Here is a 23756-nt window from a genome sequence, read left to right on the forward strand (position 1 = left end):
GTGTTTTGATGTATGAATAACAGTGGCCAATAGAGAACTACTCTGATTCCCTATTTATCAGCTACGTAAAACCACTAACAATAATTGCATTTCATGCTGAATTCACTCAAAAAAAAACACCAAACAGTAGCTAGTAATTAGGGCTAGTATGTAGCCTGTTGCCATGGGAACTATACTCATATATATGTATCAGTACATGCATGATGGCAGATTACGTTATTAATCACATAGTGATTTGGTTTGCCATACATTAATTAGTCCCAATAGTAGGAGTGTAATTAATCCCAAATTGTACTGGTAGTTTCTGTACATAATTGCACTGTTATTTGACAGTATGTGTGATAGTTGGTGTTGCCATAGTGGTAGATGCCCATAGCATAGCAACAATTGTGGTTGCTAGGTAACCGTTGCTAAGCAGAGGGTGGTTACTGTATGATTAGTATAGGCAATCACACACATTTTTGTGCAGTTAGGGAATAATTGTACTCGTAACAGCAAAAATTGCACTCGGCTTTGCCTCATGCAATTTTAACTGTTATTCTAGATCTCATTCAATTATTTCCTAATTGCACTCAAATGTTAGTGATTATACTAATAAATTTTAGCTACCAATTGGGCACTGCAGGCGAGCACCATAATTTATACCCACACATGTTACCACTTTTTAGAGGAATCTCCTATAACTGTACTGATACTTCACTCAAATACTTTACTTATGTATGTATTAAACTACAGATCTAAGATTCGAACTAAGATGATGTAAGTGCATACTTTCACAGTGTAAGACTACTAATTCTCGGAATCCGGGTCATGCTTTCACATCGTAAGTCAAGCCAAGTACTATCGTGGTTCCGTAGTCATAAATTATTTTTTGGATTCTACAAAATAGCCAATCAAAAGTGAGCAATTCCATTCAAATCTCGTTCTCATTGGCCCATTTTCAGGTGACACTATAGACTTTGGTGACCACGGATGTGCAATCCGCGATATTTTGTCGAATCCAAAAAAATTATTTATGCGCAAACCGCGACCCATACTAATCGATCCAGGCTCGACTATTGGTCGCTACATGTGACTGGTCAACTCTGCGTACGTGGGTCTATGGTTTGGATTGCATAATCATACGAAAATATTAGAATTGCTCCTGTTACGTCATCTGCGAAGGATAGGATACGCCCAGGGCAGGCAGGCCGAGCTGTTGGCGCTCGGCTGTTGGTGAACCACGACCCTGAGGGTCGCCTTCTCCATGGCGGAAAGAAAAGAGAAAAGACCTCCAACAAAGGTACACATATAATATTGCACTGTGGGGGGTTGATCTGTCCGCGGTACAGCAACTCAGTTTTGCAATTGTGAGTAGCCAGCCGCTAGTCTGGTACATCGCAGACCCTATCCGCTGGGGCTTATCGATTAGAGATTATAAGCGCCTGCGATGTACCAGACTAGTCAGCCGCGAGGTGACCAGTGTAACAAGTCCTCTGTGATGATCGAGCACCTGTCGAGTCAGTGCTGTTCTTTAGGGCTTCATGGCCCTAACTGATTGTCGACTACGTTGTACTGTGTTGTATCCGAGGTTAATTGTGTCCATGAACTGAGAAATGGGAGCTGCTCCTTCAAGGGAGTAAAAGTTCACTTGCTTCTATTTAATTGATGAACATTTTTCTGTGATATGATACTTGTGTTAGGACACTCCTTAATAAATTCTCTGTTCCTGTCCACTGCCTGTATCTCAATCTTTACTGTCCACATTAAAACGTCCATTATTTTGCAGATATTCTTACAGGCTCAGTAAAAAATCTTGTGACTTATATGATCAAGGTACAAGCTTAATTATGTATAAGTATGCAGCTTGCTATTGTTGTGTAAGGCAAATAATGGCTTGAAAAGCTGCTAATATCATAATGAAAATGGACCACCCGCTCACATGCAAATGTGCCTGGGTACAGGATGGGAAACAGAATTTGTTTAGAGTGGCCTAATTGTCATGCAGTTTTAGCATCGCCACTCATAATGTTGCTGTATAACTAGTGATGTAATTCACATTTGGTGCACGTGATTAGTGTCTCCAGTGCTACAAAGTGATAGTTCAATCCACGGAAAGTTTTGCTGCTCTGCTAGTCTTGTTATGGAGCAGTTTTAAATAATCAGTGTCTTGCAAAGACACATTAAACTGAACTTATAATATAAGGCAATTTCTAGTGATGAGATAGATACTGTGTTACCCCAGCTGATTAGATTAGATTAGGTTATCAATTTTGTCAAAGACATGGGTACACAGAAGGCATTACCTGCAAAAGTGCTCCCCACACAAACATGCAGATATGCGTACACAAGCTGAGTGTTCAATGATACAGTACCAATCATAACAATAATCCATAAATCCTTGTACTGATAATGGCACTTGCTTTATGACACAGTAGAGCACCTTAATTAAGTGAGTTGTGCATATTGTCTTAGCCTATTTTAAGTAAGTAGTATAAGGGACCATAAATCATACTAAGTCACATAGTTCCACCTCTATATGTTGCACACCATCAAACTTACATCAGGTTGCCAGCTGCTGTATTCTTTTCCTACATGATGGATAGTAAACCACACAAAACGTGACATCATCTTGTGATGGAAAACAGCACAGGACAGTTCCTCTTGATCTCCTACTCCATTAGTTATTGTGTGGGAGATAGTGTGTGTGATTATATATGGGTAATAGGAAATCCCCTCTATGTAGTAGAGGGGATTTCCTGATTTCATGATACGATAGGTAATTTTAATGGCATCATATCTAATATGAAATAGTATGAATTAAGCAAATGTACCAAGTTTGGCACTTTTATCAAAAAGTGAACAATTTTTTTCGCTTAGCCACTCTACTATAATATCCACAAATATAAGGATTTCAAGGATCAAAAAACGTGAAACAAAGGGGTCATCTACATCAGAAAATAATATACTAGTGGACATTTAATCCGTATATCCTACTTTAGTCTATATCTTACTTGTTTGTTTACTTTTTTGTTATTATGATGGCTGGTGTACCTACACATACTGCATTAGAAGAAATAACACAGGCTTATTGTTTTCATTTAAATGTATCAATTACTGAACTAGTTCATTACAAGTTATGTTTTGCCTGTTAACAGCAGTGCCTCCCTTACTAATGTAGGGAAGCACTACTGCTAATTGACACTTTGCACTGTCAGCAAAGATAAATGGGACACAAAGGAGGGCACAGGTAAGTTCGTGAAGTATGCATTGTACGTACTGCGGGCACTGTCGGGCTGAAGTGATGTGTCAAACAGTGAAAAATCATGCTTGTAGCCTTAGCTGTTATTGAGTTGTGCTTTGTCTGAAGGCATCAGTGAGGCAGTCAGTCAGACAGTAAATAATTTTTAAGAATTGTAGCAACCTACTGGAAGTGTTTAATTTTTAAGAATTGTAGCAACCTACTGGAAGTGTTTCAGGTCATACAGAAGGCACTTTTGGACATTGTTATACCTAACCAATACTACCAAGGTGCCATGGCTGGTATTAATTTTGGCCAGAAAAGTCCAAACCTTCATAATTCCTAATAATGCGCTACCTCATGATTCCTAATAATGCACTACCTCATTATTCCTAATAAGGCAGTACTATCATACTGGTTAATAGATATTGATTGAATGGCACATCAACTGGACCCACCCATATTACTAGCAATGTTGTATTTCAGAAAAAGCTGTAGTTGTGTTTAACTAATACATGTATGGTTGTGGTATACTTGAAAGTGATTATTTTGTTTCTCATTTGTGACTGTTGTATTGTGTATGTGTTGTGTGAGGATATTAATGACATCTGCTATACTCATTTAACTTGTTCATTCAACATGTGATTTTGTGGTCTTTAAGACTCTTTGTATTTTAAAATGGCTGATTTTATTTTTAAGCCCCAATAATGGATCCATGATGAGACATTTGGGACAAATCCCTCTATCCCTTTGTGGAGGAGCCATATTTCTTTTGTAAACCTTGTTGGGCCAAAATCAATATAACTTATTAGTTGTATTATGCATATTTATCATAAATGATAAATATGCATATTGCCGTACTACCATTTGTTGCATGCAAACTCACCTGAAACAAAAGTCAAAGCAGCTGTCAAACTGTCACCCAGCACCTTCGTATGTACTAAGTGCCTCTAAAATAATTATAGTGTCGCTGTGTTTGTGACATTCATAGCCTTTTAGACTTCACAACTATCTGCAAAGCAAAGTGTCAAAAAAATCAACAGAGACACTACTAAGAGGTGATTATTTACTATGTCAAAAATATAACAAAGCAAGAGAATCTGCTCCCCCAACCAGTTCGTTTGTGCCCCTCCTGGTCCACCCCTGGGTCCAGTAATGTGGTAATACATTAGTACATGGACTGGTGTGTTAAAATTCTGTCAGTACAAGTTTCTCTTGTATTAACTCCCTGAACCCACCTAACTGTGTGATTAAAACAGTAATGATGAAATTTGAAGTGGTGGGATGAAAAGTGATGTGTGCAGGGATAAGTTAGTCTGGCCTAGTACTAGTGTGTATTCATAACATAAATTTCACAGAATTTATAAGAACATGCACTATAATGCCTACTGATTAGTGTATTCTATAGAGTAGCTCACATGATCTGTGATGTCACTATAGGAGGAGTGTGATGAGATACAACGAGCAGTCAGTGCTGATGATGTCACTGCGTTGTGGGAGTTTATTGTTAGTGGAGTTGATGTCAACAATGCTGATGTCTATGATAAGGATGGGGTGAGTGATGTGTAGTGTGATAAGACAGTACATTCATATAATTGTGACCATCTCAGCAAAACCCCACCTAGTTCTCACAAGTATGTGTTTCGAGAAAAATAATTACAGTGTGCATGCTACAAAGAACAAAATAGGCATCCACATCTATCTGTGTAGTGTTGTGTGCCATTGATGGAGCACTCTTAAAATGTATTGATCTGTACTTAATAAATTACTCATATATGTCTGTGTTATTTGCTACATATTAACATGTATTTGTTTAATCTCACATTGTTCGGATTACAATGGGTGGTGTCCTCAGATTTTTCTTGGTGTATGTTGTAAGGTAAAGCTGCATTATAACTGAAATTTAGGTACATTGTAAAAGTTAGTTTATACACTCTATGACAGTGGTGTCTTAAAATTTTAGCAGTTTACAGCAGCAAGAATTTCGATCCTGCATGCTACGTATGAACATTATAGAGTATTGCTCTTGTGTTCCATGTACAGTGAACTAGTAGTTTATGTGAACAAACACATGTACGTACATGTATATACAGTGGATCCTCAGTCACCATGAAAAATACGGATGATTCCCTTTTAACAACGTACTGTAGGGAAGCTATGCATCACGCTACCTTGAATCAACACCTTGGGCTGTCAGCAAAGAGAAATGGAACACAAAGGAGGATAAAGGTTAGTCCATGATGCGTGCATTGTATTTACTGCAGTACGTATGCCAAAAGGCACGTCTTGGGATGAAGCAACATCTAACAGTGAGAAAAACAAGTCCATAGCCTTAGCCATTATCGAGTTATTCTTGTCTGAAGGCATCAGGTAGGCAGGCAGGCAGTTAGTCAGTAGAAAATTCCATTGAGTATATTTTAAAAAGTTATGTGACAATTTATTGGAAGCCTTTAGAATCGTACTGAAGGCACTTTTGGGCTTGGTTATACCTAACCAATACTGCCAAGGTTCCAGGATGGTGTTGTGAAGCTGGTTTTTGGATAATTTTTTTGGCCGCAAAAACCCAAATGTCCATGATCCCTACTATACAGTACAGTGATTCTAGATCCTTACCGGTTTCAGAATTACTGTTTCTGCTGTTGAAGTGATGCCATACTGACCAGAAGTGTGTGTGAATTTCTGAAACGTGTGTCATATCAAGTGCTATTATGTAACACTCTTATCTTAAAGTTGATGTATACACATCTTGTTTACTATTTGTCAATGAGATGCAACCTTAAAATGTCAAGACCTTTAACACAGCATCATTTATTACTACTGGTAACATGAACATGTCCCAGATATAACATGTATGGATGACATACAGTATACCATAATGACACAGATAGTTTCCTAACTGACCACACTCTTAACTATGGTACATCATGATATGCTATGTAACAGTTGTGTTCTTATATGTATAGTGTGAGTGTGAGCCACTACACTTGGCATCCAGTCTTGGCCACAACACAGTTATAAAAGTTTTACATGATGATGGAGGTAACATTGATATTGTGGGACCGGTGAGTTAGTGTTGTGATCAGTGATGTAGTGTACAAGTTACATGGTTGTACTGATGATATGTTGTGGACTAGTTTGAAATGTGTAGTTTGGTGTATGTTGAGAGATTGGAAGTGGAGCTATTAGAGAGTAATGTATGTATATGAAGACATGTAAATACCATTTAGTCGTATCAACAAAATTGTTTATTCTTGACACTGTGATAAAATGAGACAGTGGAGCCATCCCAGTATCTCATAATGCATTTGGATATAAATTTATTAATGTGCATAGTTTTATAAGATGCTCCATTTTAATATATTGCAATATTGCTTTGTATTTTTGGTCTACAGTAATACCATTCCAGATGTTTTAAATGTGTGGTATAAGTCACCCATCATTTCATCAAACAACTGTAATTATTCAGTATAATGACTTGTGAGCTTTGGATTTGAACTAGCTAGTTAATAGTTCTAGCACTAGCTGTCCTAAGTCTCTAAGCACAGTAAATTTTATGTATCTCACATGAGTGAACATCATGTTATGAGTGAAATTGCAACGTTTTAGTTACATGTTTCTGACTTCCTGTATTCACAGGCTTTAGCCTTCTCATGGGTCCCTAGTGGGATAGCATTTAATAAAGCCTATTCCAGCACTCTCTACTTTAGTCATTGACCAATTATCAGCGTATGTGTATAACTCTCTGGTGTCTCTTTGTGAGATTTTTGTGGGATGTACTACGCTTGCATAACTTCATTTCACAGAAGTTATACAAAAATCATGTCAGCTGTTTGAGAGTCATGTATGCAAAAGTACATATACTGTTTTTATAACAAAATTAACTATTTTTATGCAACTTCAGTGTTACCAAGGATAACTTGTAGAGCACTTTAGCAACAATAATTACTGATAGAAAATGATCATAAGAAGTGTTTTAGAGGGTACAACAGTTCACTGTGATAGTGGATATAGTTCCTATATACTCCATAGTCTGTATGTTTAACAAGTGCCGACAATTAGTACCTGCCGATAATTGGGGACTGGATCAAATTATACTCCACAATACACTGTACATGTGTACGATAGTGTAGACACTGATTTGTTGTTACAATAACATTTGTGTAGCATGATCACTGTTTCGTTACACTCACATCCATCTATCTTTCACTCACATCCATCAATCTTTCACAATGTTGGATACAATTACACGTATAATATCATGTACATGATCATAGTTCAATGACATTTTGGCATGACAATTTTAATGTGTTGAGTTTTGTTACTTATTTATATGCAACTAAACATGTTGTTAATGTTTCATAGTGGTTTGTAGAGTAGAACCTGTCCAAGCTGGTCATTTTGGGACCAAATTTTTTGGCCTTAATAGGCAGGTGGCTGCATTAGAAGGTGTATTAGTGCATATATGTTTCACCAGGAAATTTGAAGTTGGCCTTTTTGGAGAGGTGGCATCTTTACACAGGTGGCCTCTAAAACAGGTTCTGCTGTTATTGTCAGATTCCTGTGTAGAATCTCTATTTTTGTGCAATTCATGTTAGAAACTTCTATACTTTCTCAAATTAGCTTTTACACAAGGCTGTACATTATGTAATTATTTCACTATAACATTTAAATTGTGTTTATAGCCATATATACAGCCAGTCCCATTTATTCATGACAAAATGTGACCGGATCTACGAAAACCCGACCAATAGTGCATTTTTCAAATTCCTGTTTATTAAATATTTATAATCTATTTAGCCAGGTGTATTCTCCAAAGTTTCAGCCTCATATGCTAATAACTTTCGGAGTTACAGTCCTACAAAGTAGCAACAACAGAAAAATCGATTTGTACAGTATTGGGAAAATAAATTACAGGCGCTTAGTAAAACGGTTGTAACTTGCAAAAGGATGGATGTACTGGGCTGAAATTTCCACCATCATGTTCACCATGGATAGGGGAATCATTTACTGGATAAGTTTGTCCTTTTATCACTTTTCTTCACTAGATATAAAGGCAAAATTCTTGAAGAAAAATTGATCGCATACGTTTGTTTCAACGTCACGTAAACAATAGAGGTGACTGTTCTATTAGAGTATTTTGTCTAAATTGTGTGTTCTATTAAAGTATTGTACAGGGTTCTGTATATAAATGAATGGGATTCTATCATCCGAACACCCTTAGGGCCCAATCAGTTTGGATAATAGAGGGAGCACTGTATTGTACATCAGTGTACATTATAATGTGTAGTATACACATTGTGTGAAGGTGTGAATGTGTTACATACAGTACAAGGGTTGACTCCCTCCCCAGATGTGTCCCTGTACTGATTGTGTTAACTGGATATGTGTGAGATGATATTGCAGTAAGAATAGTATTGTGAATGTAAGTGGTGAGAATGAGCTGTCAGGGAGTAGTTAGTGTACTGAGTAAGGTTCCGAATACTTTGTATGTAAACCTTTCATGATCCTTTTGCATACCGATTGCAAACTTTACAAAATCTGTTGGCAATCTTACAGACGTCATGAACATTTGTGAACCCTCGTGATAACTTCATTACCTTTTTGTGCACTGTACCACCGGTGGAAAATAGCATTGACAAGTGGAGAGCTGTTGTAATCATGTGTTTCATGAACAAATAGTTTGTGGACTGAATTTAATCACACATTTATTTACCAGACCTGTACTATACAATAAACATGTATACATAAGTACATTAATTGTTTGTGATGATGTTAAGATGTGATGCAATTATACTACTGTTGTTCTACAGGCTGGTTGGAGACCACTGCACTATGCTGCAGAAGAAAAACAAAGTGAAACAGTAAAACTTCTGATGGAGCTTGGAGCTGACATCAATGTTGAGACTGTGGTATGTAACATGTGGTGTATATTGGTATGCATGGCCTAATATTTGTATTGTATTTGTACTAATAACACATAACATGGTCATAATTTGGTTGTACCAGCTCACACCTTATCCATTTTGATATGTTTAATCAAACCATGTGATCCTGAATACAACATAATCACTGTTCAGTGGTAAATTTGATATAGCTTATTGTGGTACTGAATTTATGTATTTCTATAGTAAATGTATAGTTGTGATGCCTATGTTGGTATTACAGTAGACCCATGTAATTCAACCCTTGTTTATCCAAAATTGGAAATGACTGTTCTATTAGAGTATTTTGAGTACAGGTGTATGTTCTATTAGAGTATAACAGAGCTCTATTATCATATATGTATGGGCTTTAGTTATCCAAACAATTCACTTATCTGAATACAGATGTACTCTTACCATTGACTGAGATGTGTTGGGATTTGGATAATCAAGGGTCCACTGTATGTACGTAACATAACTGGCTACTATACCAGTAGAATCTCCATTTCATAATGGCTAAAATATATTTCGTGTGCATCATAATAATTTTAGGATTAAAGAGTTACAACATTCTGTTTGCATAAGGTCAATTTTTATGGATGGAGTGATATACAAGTGTGCACATACAGTACTTGTCTTCAAAGAGTTGTGTTCACAATTGGTGTATGTTCTATTAGAGTGTTTTATGTGTCGTACTGTGCAGTAATAGTTAACAATAGCTTATATTCCTACCATTGTCGAATTCTACTAAAGACTCCAATGCTAGAGTCGATCCATATCATTTTAAAAGAGCCATAAATCTGTTTTGGCTATAAAATTGTGAAAATGTACAATTTGAGCTACGTATGTCAAATGTTACAGATAAAAGTATTACAACATACATACATGTGGTGTATATACCTGAAACAGTTTACAACTTACTTAACCCAGTGGGACATACTGGGTGGTAACTAAGTTTGTCACTCGTTCATGCAGTGTATTACTTAACACTCGCTATTTGAAAAGAGAATTTTATTGTGCGAATAGAGAGAAGCAGACTAGGTTCTCATGTTTTGTAATTAGTAACAATATTTACAGTGAAGTATTTCATCAAATCTATATTTCTTGTTATTGCACAATATTACACCTGGTCTCGTAGATCCCACTGTATTGCACTAACAATAAAGTATTCATCAGTTACTATTATCAATATCTTGTTGTCTTATGTATATCTGGTCTCCATACAAATAAACCTACTGAAATTGCTTTTAATTGATGGCATATTATTTTTACAATCACTTGATCCAATTGTTTGTTATATGTTCACACTAGTAGTTGTGACTATGAAGCCATATAGTGTTGTATCTCCCACAGGATGGCAACACACCTCTACTATGTGCTACAGGCAACTAAGTTCCTGTTCCGTTGGCGTTTCTTTTGTGTGCAATGGAAGGCTAAGAAATCGCTTTCAGAACAGAATAAAAGCGCTAGCATCAGCCTTACCATTTTCAAAATGTTTCTGAAATTTGCAAACAGTTGTACAAGCCATTGCAAAGTTATTTGAGACGATGAATAATACTGTGCACCATTGGCCAGCAAAATCGTTGCTATGATGCTCCAAGGAATCTGGGATGGAAGCTAGCTGGCAGTTAAACATTCGCATCAGCTTTAAACAAGCCAATATAACACTAAGCGGAATAACAGAACTGTGATATCGCCTACAGAAAGTTAGTACAATTGTTAAACAATTAGTTTTATTGATCACAGGTTTGTTGCTGTGAATTAAGCTACCACGTGCCAGAAAGCAAAACCAGCCAGGATTCTGCTAGTTCTACTAATGTCTCCTTTTCTAAAACTTATATTTTAATGTATGATATATTTCTATATACTTTAACTCACTTTTATCGATGGAACACTGTTAATTAAGTAACCAAATTTCCTTAAATCTGTACAGATAAATAGGTAACGAGCATTAATTGGGGAGAAAGTGTAATAGTACAGGTGCTAGTATTTTAGGCAAAGTTTGCTTGAATACTTGTTGCTATACACAAATGTGATTTAATAAACAATACAACAGTTGATTATAAGTCTTCTTCGTCGTTTGTCGCAGTCAGCTACTTTCAGGAGCTTCACCTCTTGTACAAGTAAGCAGTAGTGTTGTACGTAAAGAAAGACATGCAGTACACATACATTAGTGTATTAGCATTACTTAGTGTTCACTTACTTATTAGCAACTTCATTCACTCCACTTCCTCTGCAAATGAAACACTCATTCTAAGCAATAATTAAAAACACTAACAAAACGGAAATGCTACAAAACAGAAACGCCTCACCAAAAACATAAAACGCAAACAGAACGGGAAATTTTTTTTGTCCGCTACTGTACATACATCACTATTTGGCTATATGATTCACAAATACACCATAAAACAAAAGTGCCATGGTAGCATGCACTTAGAGGTGCTGTTTTGACTGGGACATATTCATGCTTAAAAACTGTGTTTTCTATCTACCTGTCAATGTACACACGATGTGGCACGGTGGATACGACACAATACCATGTATGACTTTTAGGTGATTCTGTATCACATCAGTTTTAACAGTGTTTATAGTCAGTGTACTCAGGCCACATACATTGTACATGTACTTAATTATAACCCATCATTACCCATGTGTTTTTTTTTGCCTCGGACTTGTGTGGTAGCCACTTGTATGGTATTTACTGTATTTCTGTATTTAATAAAGTTTTAATGTCAAGATTCTCACTACACAAAATAGCCTTCTTGTAGGTCCTAGTAGTTAGGACATAGGAACAATTTTCAGTGCGTGACTGCCAAAGATACAATTAACCACAAACTGATCAACACCCATACAGACATACAGGGTCCCATTGATAGGGCTCTTCATACATGTGTTTATATAAAGGTGTTGTGAAGTGTGCTAGCTAGTAACCCTACATCTACACTCCATAGCTACATCCCTTCACTACTAACGGCTGCTATACTCCTCTATACCTACTGCATGTGTTCAATGTATGCATATATAACATGAGAAATCATGGTCATGTGAAAGTCTTCTCTTTATGCACTTCACACTACAAGGATTACAATATCACAAGTTGTTATCCGCAATGTGATACATCGTACGTTGAAGGAAATGGGATGTCTGTTCCAGCAGGCATTCCAAAGATCATGTGAATACCACACTACATTCACAGTAGGAAACCTTTATTTTTTGTATGTCTGGTGTCTCTGTTTAGATTAATTGATAATTTTCACCAAAGTCTTCACACTTTCTGGTTTAATTGCCAGTAGTCAGCAGCTCCTGTGCACTTGTGCTTACAGTGCACTACAGTGAGACTGCCCCCTTCGATCTGTTGCCACCTTCAATTTGAGCTAAATGTTTGCCATCATAATTGTGGGACTCTTTCCACTGTTTAAACTTCTCACTGCATGGGCAACAGATATTATGTGCAAAGACTATAAACACAAATAAAATAGCAAGCACTTTTGGGTTTAATACACCTAGTGAATGGCTTAACAGTTGTGGTGGACTGGTGCTGCCACAAAAGACAGTGGCTGTTATATGATGATTGTATGGCTTCTCATATGGAATGGAGGCATGTATGTGTATTTCTGCATATATATGCTTTGGCTGATTTTTTCAACCTTGGCTACTTGGCCCCAAAAGTGTGGGGGCCAAAACATACTTTTGAAAATAGTATGGGAGCCATGGTCTCCCTGGTTCCAATGTCCTTGTCCTAGTGGGAATGTAATTAATAAATGAAGAATGACTGACGTTAGTGTGTTTTGTTGTTGAGCTCATAGTATTGTTTGTGTGTTGAGTAAAGTGATAAATTATGACTACCTTTGAACATTGTTGTGTCATAAAGTAATTGTGGTTAGTGCAAAACTGTGAATCATAGCCAAGTATAGGGGGATTACTATTCAGTGGACTGGACTACTGGACTGGAACACTGGACTGGACTACTGGACTGACATATTTTTGGTTTTTGCACATTCTATGGTTGGATTTATGGAGTCTTGCTAGTAAGCACCCTTAGGGCACCTGCAGCCCACTTCTAAATACTGAAGACGAACAGTGTAATACGCGAAAACTGTCTCTTAATATTTTTGCTACTGTTTATTATGCCACTATACAACACTCATTCCTTACCTTGGTGTGTAGTAATTGAATGTGACAGCAATAGTTAACCAGCAATCAACTAGCCAGTAGACAATATCTTTCAAGATATTCTTAGAGCAAGCTTGAGGAGCAAGCTAGTCTCGCCAGCATAGCTAGACCTCTAGACTTGCCTCTAGTTCAGTGCAGGGGCTTACCAATTAGAGATTTTTCAGTATGGCTACTTATAATCTTTAATTGATAAGCCCCTGCACTGAGACAGAAATCTGGCAGCGAGACTAGCTTGCTTGCTCCTCAAGCTTGCTCTAAGGATATAACTCGAAGGATACCGTCTACTGGCTAGTTGATTGCTGATTAACTATTGCTGTCACAATCAATTCCCTGCACTGCCTGCAGCATTACTACACGCCAGGGTAAGAAATAAGTGTTGTATAGTGGCATAATGAACAGTAGCGAAATTATCAAGATAAGAGACAGTTTTCGCATATTCCATTGTTCGTCTTCAGCATTTAGAAGTGAGCTGTAGGTGCCCTAAGGGTACTTACTGGCAAGACTCCATAAATCCAACCATAGAATGTGCAAAAATCAAAAATATGTCAGTCCAGTAGTCCAGTCCAGTGTTCCAGTCCAGTAGTCCAGTGTTCCAGTCCAGTAGTCCAGTGTTCCAGTCCAGTAGTCCAGTGTTCCAGTCCAGTAGTCCAGTGTTCCAGTCCAGTAGTCCAGTCCACTGAATAGTAACCCCCCAAGTATAGTGTGAATTGTGCAAACATACATATCAGTACTGGAGTGATCATGTGACCAGATCTGGAAAAGCTGCTCTTATTGCTTGTTACACCACAGACAAAAATGTATGTAATTACATCCAAAGTTAAGTGCCCTGGTTACAGTGGCTACTTTTCCAGAATCCATAGCAGTGGCAAGCCTTAGAAGTTGTTTGATGGAGGTCTGACCAACATGGTAATTGCTGCATGCAGCTCAGTGGGATGGGTGAAGACCTGTCCTGTAAAACTCATTTTTGCTGATTTTGAGGCCTTATGTTCACATCCTAGCCCATACGAGCCTACACTTTGAGCGTCACAAAAGCTATAGACTGTGTATTATTTGTATGGTGAATACTCTGGAAAGTAAGATAAGAACTGCATTGAATTTAATATACGTGGCATATAGCAGTATCAACCATTGGTGATCTACAACACTTTTAAAATTAAATCCAACATTCTTGATCCTTTGAAGTACATACAGGTGATTAAGACTAGTTGTTTCAGAGTTAATACAAGATGTTAATCCTTGCCTGGACCTCTTCTTATTTGGTTTTAATAGAATGTGTGGTGAAAACTTCTCAATTGTTACATACTTGGTACATTTAACGAAAGCAAATTATTGAGCTTTTGGGTAGGGAGGATGTAGTAAAGATGAGAACAGACAACATTAATGCTGCAGATAAAGTGAGAGTTATGTGATGAGATGTAGTGTATATGGCCTCACTTAAGTAGGTACATATCAACGTTCAGTGACAAAAAGTTGTATTTACTATTGTGTTGTTTATTGTAATCACTAAAATACTAAACAATATACAGTATGTGTGTACTGTACATGTATTATACAGTACGATAGTAACTGTATAGTAGGGACCACAAAGGAGTAGGCATGGCCCACGGAAAAATATCACCCAAAAACAGCTTCAATTTTCCCTGACGATGATGAGGCAGTATTGGGTTGGGTAAAACCTAAGCCCAAAACAGCTTTTAGATCGACCCGAAACGCTTTCAACAAGTTACTACGGAATTTTAAAAATAATTTATTTAACGGAATTTTCTACTGGAACTAACATATTGCTGTTTCATCTAAACATGAAACCTAGGGAATGTTTAGATGCAAGCAAATAATGTTGTCTATGGAAAGTATTCTTTTATGTTTGCAATAGCTAATGTATGTTATAACTCTAATTAATACCCTGTATTGCCCCAAGAAATGTGTCATCTTTTTGTAAAACTAGAGTGTAGAATAGTTACCCATAGGATGCAGCACTTTTTGACATTGAACTTCATCTGCTAAATATCAGTCCATATAACACTTCTTAGTGATTCAATATTGTGCACTACTCCAGCTTGTTTCAATACATTTTTATTGACGTGCTATGGTCCCTACTCTAGTTGAAAATTCCTAAGTTTTTGTGTACTTGTTAAAATATATAACAGACAGGTTAACCTGTATGGTGGATCAAAATTTCACCATACAATGCTCGATAGTGTTGCACAACAATATGGCTGACTTATGGAATAGTAATCAAGAAATTATGGTACCTATTTTTGTTACTATGGAGATGGTCTCTATTGCTATATATCAAGTTCTTGAATGGCTTATTAAAGTACATGCTGTGCCAAATTTGGAAGTGCATAGGTCTGTAGTACTGTGCATAACTTACCTCTGATTGTAGTAGCAGTGGCGCTCAGATCTATAACCTGTCTCGGTATGAGTAGCTAGTATAGAATCAGAGTAGGCCTTCAGTCTGAAGGATGGTCGTTCTATTCACCCGGGCCGGAAGTTGTTCGAACGGACAGGCCCTTTTTCCAGGATGAAGTACTAAACTCTTCTCGTCAGCCAAACTATCTACTTGAGTATTTAGTAGCCAATCACTTACAGATCTCGTCCGGCAAGTGGCTGAGTCAGTGTGTTCGAAGGAACAAACTGTCGAATATTTTCGTCAATCACAGTCCAGGCATCAGCAAAAGTCGAAGTCACAACTTAGTTGTTGTATTAGCAGCCTTAACGTACAACACTAGACTACATTTAGTTTACAAATGGGTATCCAGTACCTCTTTCAGCAACGTAAGCACCTTCTGAAACAATATTTTGTGGCATCTAAATATGCTGCTCAGGGAAAGATTAGTGTTGATATGGAAAATTAATGCCTTAATATGGTATCGATGCTTGAAGGAGAAGACAGCCAACCTGATTGAAGATAAAAGGAAAGACAAGGCACAGATGGAGCACACTGATTGGAACCCCAACAGGCACATCCCACCAGCAAGTTTGCTATTGTGGCATAAAATGGTGACCGTGCTCTGCTTTGGTTGTCTCTAGGCTTGCGATCATGGTCAGTGAGTGAGGTGGACCAAATTTTGAGTTTTGGTGATTTATTTAAAAATTCTATATTTAGCTGCCTGAAAGTGTTTTTTTGTTTTCAATACTGCATTTCATGTTAGGTAGATTAGCATTGTTCCGTAAAGGTGGATTTCATCACGTAAGACGTCTCAAGGATGATTTTTAAAGGCGGCTCATTTGATGGCATGCATCACTTTTGATGCGATGCCTACTTAAACAGTACTACGTCGTTACAGTAACTGATCTTACAATAATTAATACAACGAAGTGTAAAGAGCAATCAAATTGTAATTGTGTAACTGAGAGTTTAAGTGGTATACATTGTTAGTACTTTACTCCAATAAATATTATAAAGTGGTGTCCTAAGTACATGTAGGTGCATACAGCTGTATGAGGTAGATAACTATTGTCACAATAGCCTGTCATCGTGTATTTGTTCTCCACACAAGTGTACTGAAATGTGATCACATGATCAGACCTGCTTACAATAGTTGTAAGCGTGAAGCCATATAGTATATTATCTCCTACAGGATGGTGACACACCTCTAATTATTGCTTATCGACAAAAAGTTGTGTGTACTGTTGTCACTTAAATATACAGTATGTGTGTACTGTACATGTATGTACGTAGTCTGGTAGTATATTGTGTGTACATGATTTTAGAGGTGCACCGATATGGAAATTTTCCAATATACTGATAACTGATATATTGGCTACAAAATTACCGATTCCGATATCGATACCGATATATCTGAAAATATTCGAGTATGGACACTACAATAAATGTTTTAAAATGTGGCAAAAAGCTTAAAAGGTAGAACCTATGTAAAGAAAAAAACAAAGAATTGTGAAAAGGTGATGATGAAAAGGTGTGCAAAAAAGGAAGAAAACAAGTGTGACCAACTCAGGATGTGAACCCTGGCCATCATGAAAACCTCTACTACTTGAGCCCTATGCTTTAACCATTGTGCTACCAAATCAACTATAGCATACTTTGGACAATTATAGTACTTATGTGTAATATCTGCTCATATCTGCTAAAAAGTCAACTTTTCACCGATACCGATACCAATATTGATATCGGTGCACCTCTACATGTAAAATTATGTTTTGAAAATGATCTGACAAATCCTGTTATGTGGTCAGACATACTCAATAATATTGTAGAATAACTTTCTAAATTTGTTCAGACATTAGCCAGAAATGGTTGGAAAATGGCAGATATCTGAGGCTCTGGTGCAATGTACAGCGTACTCTATATAGTGGAACTAATATATTGCTGTTTTATATAGTGAAACCTAGGCAATATTTCAATACAAACTTGTACTGATATCCATGATAGCATTCTTTAATTTTTTGCAATAGCTAATGTACGTTATAGCTTCTACTTTGTACCTAGAACAAAGCATATTGTCCCAAAAAACATGTCATCTTTTCATCAAACTAGGTATTCAGAGCTACAGTAACTGATCACACGTGTTAATATAGTGAGTAGTACAGTATATCTTTCCAGTAATGTAAAGGTTACCACATTGTGGTCATATGATTGAATTAAACTACTACACTGTACATTGTTAGTGTTTTGTTATGTTCTTCCAATGAGTATTGTACAATTCAGTACATATTGTCCTACGAGGTGTTACATGTATCACCTAACACTACAATAGTAGGTTGTCCTGTATTTGTTATTAATACAAAACCTACTGGAATATTGTGTTTGAATGATCACATAATCCATAACGGGATCACATGATCTAATTGTTTGTTTACACTAGTTGTCATTATTTAGTGAATCTGTGAAGCCATATAGTGTTGTGTCTCCCACAGGATGGCTGCACGCCTCTACGCTTTGCTTTGCAATACTGTAGTGAGGATGTAGTGAAGATGATGATAGAAAGAGAAGCTGATATTCATGCTATGGATAACGTAAGACCATACATTATGCAATAAGATGGAGTAGTTGAAAACATGCAATATACATAGAATGTAAATTTTACTAATGTTTATATTGTTCTACAGCCAATGTGCTCTTGTTACTTTGTGGCAACTCTGTAGGACTCTCCATAGAGGAATGTGAACATTAAATAGGATGCAGACAAAGTAAACAATCCTATGATACCTTAGTAAATTTCTTTATCCATATTTTGTGATTCAAATCTGAAAGCTTTCTAAATCAAATACTGGCTTCTACTAACTTATCAGTGTAGCTGTACTACATTTAGTCATGTAGGCTTGTACGTGAAGCAGGATTATCTTTGCAGCAATTTTAAAAGATATTAATAGGAAGTTTGACTAAACTCTTTTTAAATATGTTATTATCCATTGCCATTGTGTGCCCTGCAAAGGTAGTATTGTAGATATGTTTGTTAATATGAATGGACGTGAATGTAGATATGTATCATGCAAAAGTTAAGCAAGTTTACAAGTGTTTTAAGGCTATTGTATTGTTTATAGAGTCTTTACAAAGTTTACTGAAGGCCTGGAAGAGTATACAGTACTTCATTGTAGAGTGGTTATTTTGTGTTATCTCTCTAATGTGGATGTGATCCGTTATTGAAAATAAGCCATATTACTTTTGAATAAGTTGTAGCATCCTCAAACTAATTCATGGCATCATAGTATTGCAAGTATGACAAACAGTTTCATCTGAGTGTTTTCTGTGGTGAAAGTGTTAGTTGTGATAACCTTAACATGAGTAGTAATTTAATTAATTATCATAATTGACTTTGGCCTGAAGCCAGTGACATCACTACATTTACAATGTGCCACATAGCCTATTATGGTTTGTTTGAATGTACCATGACCAGCAAGATGTGTACCTAGAATTTTGCCTTTGTATTATACATGGCTTCATGGTACATACTGTACTGTTATTGATTAGTAAAATTTCAAGCTTTCTTATTCTTGTATTTAATTATTCTCCATGTATTTTGTGGTTTGCAAATTCTCTTATCATCTCTGTTACACAGCATTGGCAATGATTGTGGGATTGTGCATTAGGCAATTTGTGTAAATCATTTGGTGACGGGTACATAACACTATACAGTTTTCTAAAATACTGTTCTGGAACATATTTACTGGTTAAATAAATTTAATCAATTGATGATTGATTTTCATAGAGTTGAGCAGTTTAGGTCTTGCCATATACAGTTGGTATGTGCATTTTGTTGTGTGCGTTTTGTGTGCATGTATGTGTGAATATGTGTGTGTGTGTGTGTGCGTGCGTGCATGCGTGTGGGCGTGTGTGTGTGTTTATATGTGTGTGTGTGTACAAGCGTGTGTGTTTGTGTGTGCGTGCGTGCGTGCGTGCGTGCGTGCGTGCGTGCTGTGTGTGTGTGGGTGTGCATGTGTATGTGATTGTGTGCGTGCGTGTGCGTTTATGCGTGTGATTGTGTATGTGTGTGTGTGTGTGTGTGCGTGTGTGCGTGCGTGCGTGCGTACGTGTGTATGTGTGTGGGTGTGTGTGTGGGTGTCCATATGTACATGTGCGTGTGTGTGTGTGTGTGTGTGTGTGTCCGTGTGTGTGTGTGTGTGTGTGTGTCCGTGTGTGTGTGTGTGTGTGTCCGTGTGTGTGCGTGTGCTTGTGTAGAAGGCACAGCCTCGTTTTACCAATACATTTAAAATATATTGTCAAAAACCAATTTATCCCATAAGTTGTGGTACTTATGGGCTTCTGATTATTTTGGATGTGCTGAGTATGGCACAAGCTAGACACATTGTAAACATTATTTTACATTATAAAATGGTAATAGCTTGCCAACCTTGGCGGCTACACATGACTGAGAAGTTGGAGTTGTTTATGGCTTTTTGAAATATTTGCTTGTCAAAGAAGCAGCCATTACAATTTCCCACCATTTATATACCATATTTTGCTGTTTTTTGTTGTTCATATGCAAAACTTGTACGAAAATTTCTTATACAAACATTTTTATATGAGATCAAACTACTCTAATAGAGCAGTCATTCACGTAAATCATATGAAAAATATTTTTGCACAAAATTTTTACCATGAAATGTTTTGCACAAATAAGGCGAATTACGGTACCTGTATTTACTCAGTGGATGATATCCACAATGACAAAATTTGATGTCATAATTGACAAAATGGCTGTGTTAGGGTGGGAGCTTCAGAGATTTTAGCATGCAGTATTCGAAATGAATGTTGTCTGTAGTTTTCTACATTTGGAACCACGACATAATAAAAGTAAGAAGTAGTACATGTACCGTGACGATGCAATACGCACTCCAACAAGGAAAGCAGACAGAAAATTTTAAATTCAGACACAACTAGACTTATTTGTATTGCATTATATACTATATGCCTCACCTTCGCCCTTTCGCCCTTTTTCGCATTTATAAATACTATCATAGGGAAACAATATCTCACCCAATACCTCCCTGTACAAAGTCGCCACACAAGCACGGCCAATTTGTTTTGTGACGTCAGAAAACGTCATTGCGGATATCGTTCAATTGTGTCACCGATGCTCTATTATTTTTGATGATGAAACCTTTCAAATAACGCCATGTTACTACTTGCTTCTTCTATACAAGACCTTTCTTTCACTCAAGTCCTTATAACACAACTATTGTGTTGTGTGGTCAATTTACTAACTAATGTCCAGGATTTTGATTATTTGAGAGCCGTTACAGTTAACCAGGACAATACCTTCCTTAAATTGAGATGAAGATGAATACTATAGGTGTGTGAGCACTAGTAATAAGTATTTTATAAAAGTATGGTGTGGTACTATTTGAGGGTAGTACAATTAAATTAATTTTAAAAACAAGAATGAAATGCTTCAAACTTACCACACTGCGGTACTATTCAAGCGTGCAGTACAATTCAAGTAAATATGGTAGTTCTTTTCATGAATGTTGCTGTACTTACATATGGAGTGGAGGGTTTGGGGTGATGAGTTTAGCACCAGCTAGGGTTTCAAATAGGTTCCATACTTAATTGCCTACCTCTACATCCATTTCAATAGCATATAATATATACAGTTCATTTTATGTATGTACTACACAGCCTTGCGAGATAGGCCAAACCAATATTAGTAACTCTGATGTCATGTTAATGTTACATCGGAACTGTGTGAACTTTAAATGGCTACAAGAGACAAACTACTGTACCCAACCTTGTTTGCTAAAATGTGGCTTAATTATTGCACAGGGTCTTAAACAGTATAGTAGCACTGTTTAAGTAAGGATCCCCCTTAAAATGAGTCACTTGCTGCCCAAAATGCTGCTTTTATAAGTTATCCTAGAAACATCTTACATGATGAAAATCACTTTTATGGAATAAGATAGTCCATCTAACATCAAATATAATGCTGCCACGATATAGAAAAACTCTATATCATATATCACTAGTGCTGGGTGGTATTGAAAAATAGAAAACACTTATAGACAGCTGGGTATATAATTTTTAAAATTCACCCAAACTTAATTTTGTCTACCTGCTTACCTGACCACAGTTGCAAGGATGAAGGCCAAACAGAGCAGCATACGGCCACCATTTTATGCCATAATAGCAAACTCATCAGTGGGATTTGGCTTTTTGTGTTTCTGACGAGTGCGTGCCCTTGCGTCCTGTATTTCCTTTTATCCTCAGTCAGGCTGGTTGTCATCTCCATGCAAAGAAACCATATCCAGGTGTTATTTTCTGTATGAACACTTTTTGAGCAGCATATTTAGACATCAGGGGTGGATCCAGACTTTTGGAAAGAGGGGATCAAAATAAAATGACACTACAGGGAAGCCACACTAGCATGCTTTGCATGCCAACCTAGGAGGGTCTTAGTGCACACCCCAGGAATAGACCTTCTGAGATGTAATCTGAGAGCAATTTCAGCATTTCAGCACAGTTTTTATTTGACTTGTTGTATTAGGGGTGTATTAGGGTATCTTGATACTCTTGATATTTATAGCAGTGGATAATCAGGATAAAAGGGAGGTATCTGAAAAAATTTAATAAGGCATCTGAGGACATTACTTTTTCCAATACTTTAACTGTAGATACTATAGTTGTAGGGCTAACGTTGTGACTAAGCTGTAGCTTTGATTGCTCTATTAGAGTAGTTTCTTGACTACTCTATTAGAGTATCTCAATAATTTTTTTATGCAGTAGAAAATGAAAAGTAAAGTGTTTTTGAGGGTCTGAGGGTTTAATAACTATAAATCATGGTAGTTAAGTGCAATTGCATGCATGCCACTGAAATCAGGAGTGCATTGAATCCTATGGACAAGGGAACATGTAACTCCATAAAAAGCGAAATTCAAACATGGCTGCCGTGTACTGTAATAAGTAACTTTTAAAATTTCCTGATTAGGATATTATGCAGAGGTACATGCTCGAGTACGTTGTGTTTCCGTTGCCACGAAGTGAAGCTATGGAAACGAAGTTCAATGGCACGACGGAGGAATAGTAGCACAGGCTTACCTGGACAGTCTTTTTACAGTCACTAATCACATGAAATCGCACGAAATTATTCAACTTGACTATTCCAAGCTCTACCTTCGACTCGACGATCTTACTATCAACATAGTGTATCCCTGTTGCATGTAATAATGATGTAACCAAATATATACATAGTAACACTCGATGCCATGTTTGAATTTTGCCTGTAATATTGGTAGTATACGGATTTACATGCTCCCTTGTCCATAGGATTCAATGAGCTCCTAGGATTCAATGAACTCCTGCTGAAATACAGCAGTATATAGTTGTTTGCTATGGCAAATTGTCATTACAACAATAATAAAGCTAGTTATAGACTGCCACTGATCTAAAGTTAAAAGCAAGTTTCTGTCAAAACCACAGAAACACATCTATATCTGCCACTGTATAGTAAACTCTTGACTAAGAAGGTTGATATTGTCCAATTGTATGCATACCAATCAGTGAACATTAGATCCTCTGAAATTGAATGTGTGGATGATTTCAGCAGTTTATTAGAATAGTTATACTGTTACTGAATATTTTCCTGACACAATGCTGTATATCTTGTGACTAGAGTACCTTGATGTTGATGTTTATATAGTGTACAATTGTTGATTGGTCAGAATTTCCCACTACACTCTCCTGTTGAACTAGTTTATACAGCCGTACAGTAGTTCTGCATAGAACACACCTATGTGCATTCAAATACAATGGTAGTAGCTAGACAGGATCGTAGAATGCAAATCCCTTGAAAATGCTGACAAGCTCTAAATATTGGATTTTGGTGTGTATCTATATAATGTAGCTGTTTATACAACAATCAAAGGAAAGTTACTGTTTGTCGTAAAGAAATTTTGTTTGATTGAGCACAGTCACTCGTACACTGTTTAAAATGAAGTGCTATGGTAGCATCTCTAGGTGCTATTTTTTGAATGGAGCAGTCAAA

At 36.9% G+C, this 23756-nt stretch overlaps 1 protein-coding gene across 1 annotated transcript in view; it reads left to right on the forward strand.

Moving 5' to 3' along the window:
* Positions 1-1169: 1169 nt before the first annotated feature.
* Positions 1170-23756, forward strand: part of LOC136236539 (death-associated protein kinase 1-like) — a 58310-nt gene continuing 35723 nt past the window's right edge. Inside the window, exons 1-5 of the mRNA XM_066026725.1 lie at positions 1170-1282; positions 4661-4774; positions 6184-6282; positions 9031-9129; positions 18196-18294. Coding sequence (XP_065882797.1) covers positions 1247-1282; positions 4661-4774; positions 6184-6282; positions 9031-9129; positions 18196-18294 — 447 coding nt within the window. The 5' untranslated portion in view covers positions 1170-1246. The remainder of the gene's footprint in view (positions 1283-4660; positions 4775-6183; positions 6283-9030; positions 9130-18195; positions 18295-23756) is intronic.

The sequence above is a fragment of the Dysidea avara genome, chromosome 10 (genome assembly GCF_963678975.1).
Source record: "Dysidea avara chromosome 10, odDysAvar1.4, whole genome shotgun sequence".
Taxonomy (NCBI): domain Eukaryota; kingdom Metazoa; phylum Porifera; class Demospongiae; order Dictyoceratida; family Dysideidae; genus Dysidea; species Dysidea avara.